Raw genomic sequence first — 3,089 nt, forward strand, 5'->3', positions numbered from 1 at the left:
ACTAAAAGTAGAAGTGACACAGGATATATTCTTTTCAAGCCTGAAAGAGAAAGTCTTGTCTATCTTAAAATAATATGAATAATTTATTATCCCAAGATTAAAAATTCGGCTTCAAAGAACCTTATGAAGATTTTTAGAGCATCAGCTTGGCAGCTTATATCCCAGATGTTGTGAAGATTCGATTCTTGCTTCTCTCTTAGCCTATCCCATGTTTGAATGATTCAGATGCTGGAAAGTCTGTTCAGTATAATCTTTCCCCAAGGCCTCTATCCCTATCCAGGTGTTAAACAGCTCCAGACTGGCCTCACCTGTAAGGTTGATGTCTCCCAGCAAATCAAGAAGTTCTCCACCAGCAGAAGCTGGTTTACTTGTAGGTGCAGTTGGAATAACAGGTGTTATGTCATTTCCTCCCAATAAATCCAATAAATCATTGGCCTAAACAAGGAAATAAGACCTCAATTCATTAGTTTTCTAATCTGCATCTAATGCACAGCTCTTTCAATACTTATAAATAAGGAAGAGAATCAAAAACCAATCCAGGAACATTAAAGGGAATCAACTAAGAGATAAGCTATGGGGTCACAAGATCATCAGACACCCCAGATAAGGGAGTGGAAGGCTACCTGGTTGGTGGGCTGTGGCCCCGAGGGTGGTGGTTTGGTCTCTAGTGGAGCTGGTTCTGTCTCTCCATTTGTCTGCACAATCTCAGTGGGGCCATTTGTGGTCACTTTTTCCATGACAGGCATTCTCTCAAGTAGGGCAGACCTAGAAGAATCTGAAGTGGTTAAATTCTAGGCAGTTAACCTAGACTCCCTATCCAAAATAACTACTAACCTGTGTTGAAGCCAAACATGGAGAACCATCTCCCATCCCCACCCAACAAACATACAAAAACAGAAGGTGGATTACAAGAATACATGACCTAAATTCCTAGCTGGATTAAGGGCAGGCAAGAAACCTTGAATAAACAAACTGTACAGTGAAATCCTAAAGCACGTATTTTAGTTGGTAGAGAGACTGGGATGAAAGAAAGCTAAACCAGTACATATTAACAGTTTTCTATCAATAAGATATCGGACAATAGAAGAAAAAAGGCAACAAACACCAAAATGCCAATAGTAATGGGATGTGAATGAGATAATTTCTTTTGAAAAAATGTAACTCCCACATCTTAAATTAAAAAAAAAAACAAAAATGCAGCAAACTTTCCATAACAAAGCATTACAAATGGGAGAGTTGAATGAAAAAAGTTATTTTTCTTTTTTTGTTTGTTTGTTTGTTTTGGAGACAGTAAAGTGCCATGGCATCATAGCTCACAACAACCTCAAAGTGAGGTTCAAGTATTTCTCTTACCTCAGCCTCCCAAGTAGCTGGGACTACAGACACACACCATAAGGCTTGGTTTTTTTTTTTTAAGAGAGGGGGTCTCACTCAGGCTCAGACTGGTCTCAAACCCATAAGCTCAGGCAATCTACCCGCCTCGGCCTCCCAAAGTGCTAGGATTACAGGCTTGAGCCATTGTGACTGGCCCTTCTTTTTTGATTTTTGAGATGAGGTCTTCCTATGCCACCGAGGCTGGAGTACAGTGCTATGATCAAAGCTCAAAGCAGCCTCAAACTCCTGGGCTCAAGCAATCTTCTACCTCAATATCCCAAATACCTGAGAGAAGGTGTATGTGCCACCATGCCTGGGCGCTGCTTCTTTTTTTTTTTTTTTTTAGGTCTAGATACGGCGCCCAGGCTGGTCTTGAACTCTTGACCTCAAGCAATCCTCCTGCTTCAGTCTCCTGAATCACTAGAGTAATGGGCACTCACCACTGCCCAGCAGTTATTTTACTTAGAACCTAGGAAGTTTAGAAGATGGACAAAAGCAGCCACACAATAAGAACTAACCAGAGTTGAAGGGTCCAGTTCATTCCATGAAACATAAGGAATGAGTCTCCGTTACAAATTATCATAATTTATTCAGGATGCTAAGAAGTACTACATGCACTGCTTAGTTTCTTTCACTCACCTCATGTGGTCATATTTCTTAAAAAGTGCATTATATTCTACTGCCCTCTGCTGGAGTTCCACATCAATGCTGCTTCCATAGATGGAAACCACTTTCTTAATTCGGCTACAAAATAAAGTAACAAATAAAAATCAAATACCCAAAAGAAAATTCATAAACAAGCAGAGGGAATGTTTAAATCAGAGTTTTCTGGCTAAAATTTTAAAATAAAATACTCATCTTTTCTTAATTTACATAATTATTAAAACAAAGCACCTTTATCTTCCATCATTCATCCATTCATCTGATATCCACCATTATATTATTCTCATTGTAACACCAGATTTTTGCCTGTTAAATATACCATAGCCTAAAATTTGCTGGACAAAGTAGCACTTATTACTCTATGAGAAATACTTATGGGCAATAAGTAAATGCAAATTTATTTTACTATTCTATTTTTGTCTATATTTGAAATTTTTTTTTAATTATAAAACAACCTATTCCCACTACTTTTCATCAATACTCACTTTACAGTACAAGTGAATCTAGTAGAAAGCTTCATAATGGCAGTGAGGGCATAACCTCGTGTCACAGAGGTGGACATATTAGAGATTAGGACACTTTCTAAAATATCCAATACTTCATCTTCTGTTACCTGAGAAAGAGGGAGAAGCAGAAGAAAACATATAGAATGAATGGTGAGATCAAACATCTAAATTTGCTATCAAGTCAGAGGATGCCACCAGAGAGACAATCCTACTACTACAAAATACTCAAACACAACCTGTGCTTTGCCAGGGTTAACTGTCTAGGCTGTTCCATCAATCAGGCTGGGTAGGAGGGAGGTGAAAGGAGTGAAAAATGACTGCTAGGGGCTGACAGGCATGTTACAGTTTGGGGCAGCAGAAGTAGAGGAAAGGAAGAAATGCCAGGGTTCCTAATAAAATTCTAGTATTAATTCTTTAAAAAGGTTTCTAGAGGCTCGGCGCCTGTGGCTCCAGTGGCTAAGGCACTAGCCACATACACCTAATGGTGGGTTCGAATCCAGCCTGGGCCCGCTAAACAACGATGACGGCTGCAACCAAAAAATAGCC

General features: G+C 39.3%; 1 protein-coding gene across 2 annotated transcripts in view; it reads right to left on the minus strand.

Annotated features, from left to right (window-relative positions):
- Positions 1-3,089, minus strand: part of AP1G1 (adaptor related protein complex 1 gamma 1 subunit) — a 101,047-nt gene that overhangs the window by 16,505 nt on the left and 81,453 nt on the right. For both annotated transcript variants that reach the window (XM_003791384.3, XM_023514109.1), the window contains 4 exons: positions 2,523-2,650; positions 2,014-2,118; positions 624-765; positions 309-435 (listed from right to left, as the gene is read on the minus strand). In XM_003791384.3, the coding sequence (XP_003791432.1) occupies positions 309-435; positions 624-765; positions 2,014-2,118; positions 2,523-2,650 (502 nt within the window). The remainder of the gene's footprint in view (positions 1-308; positions 436-623; positions 766-2,013; positions 2,119-2,522; positions 2,651-3,089) is intronic.

This window comes from Otolemur garnettii, unplaced genomic scaffold (assembly GCF_000181295.1).
Source record: "Otolemur garnettii isolate 467f Iridium unplaced genomic scaffold, OtoGar3 scaffold00047, whole genome shotgun sequence".
Classification (NCBI taxonomy): domain Eukaryota; kingdom Metazoa; phylum Chordata; class Mammalia; order Primates; family Galagidae; genus Otolemur; species Otolemur garnettii.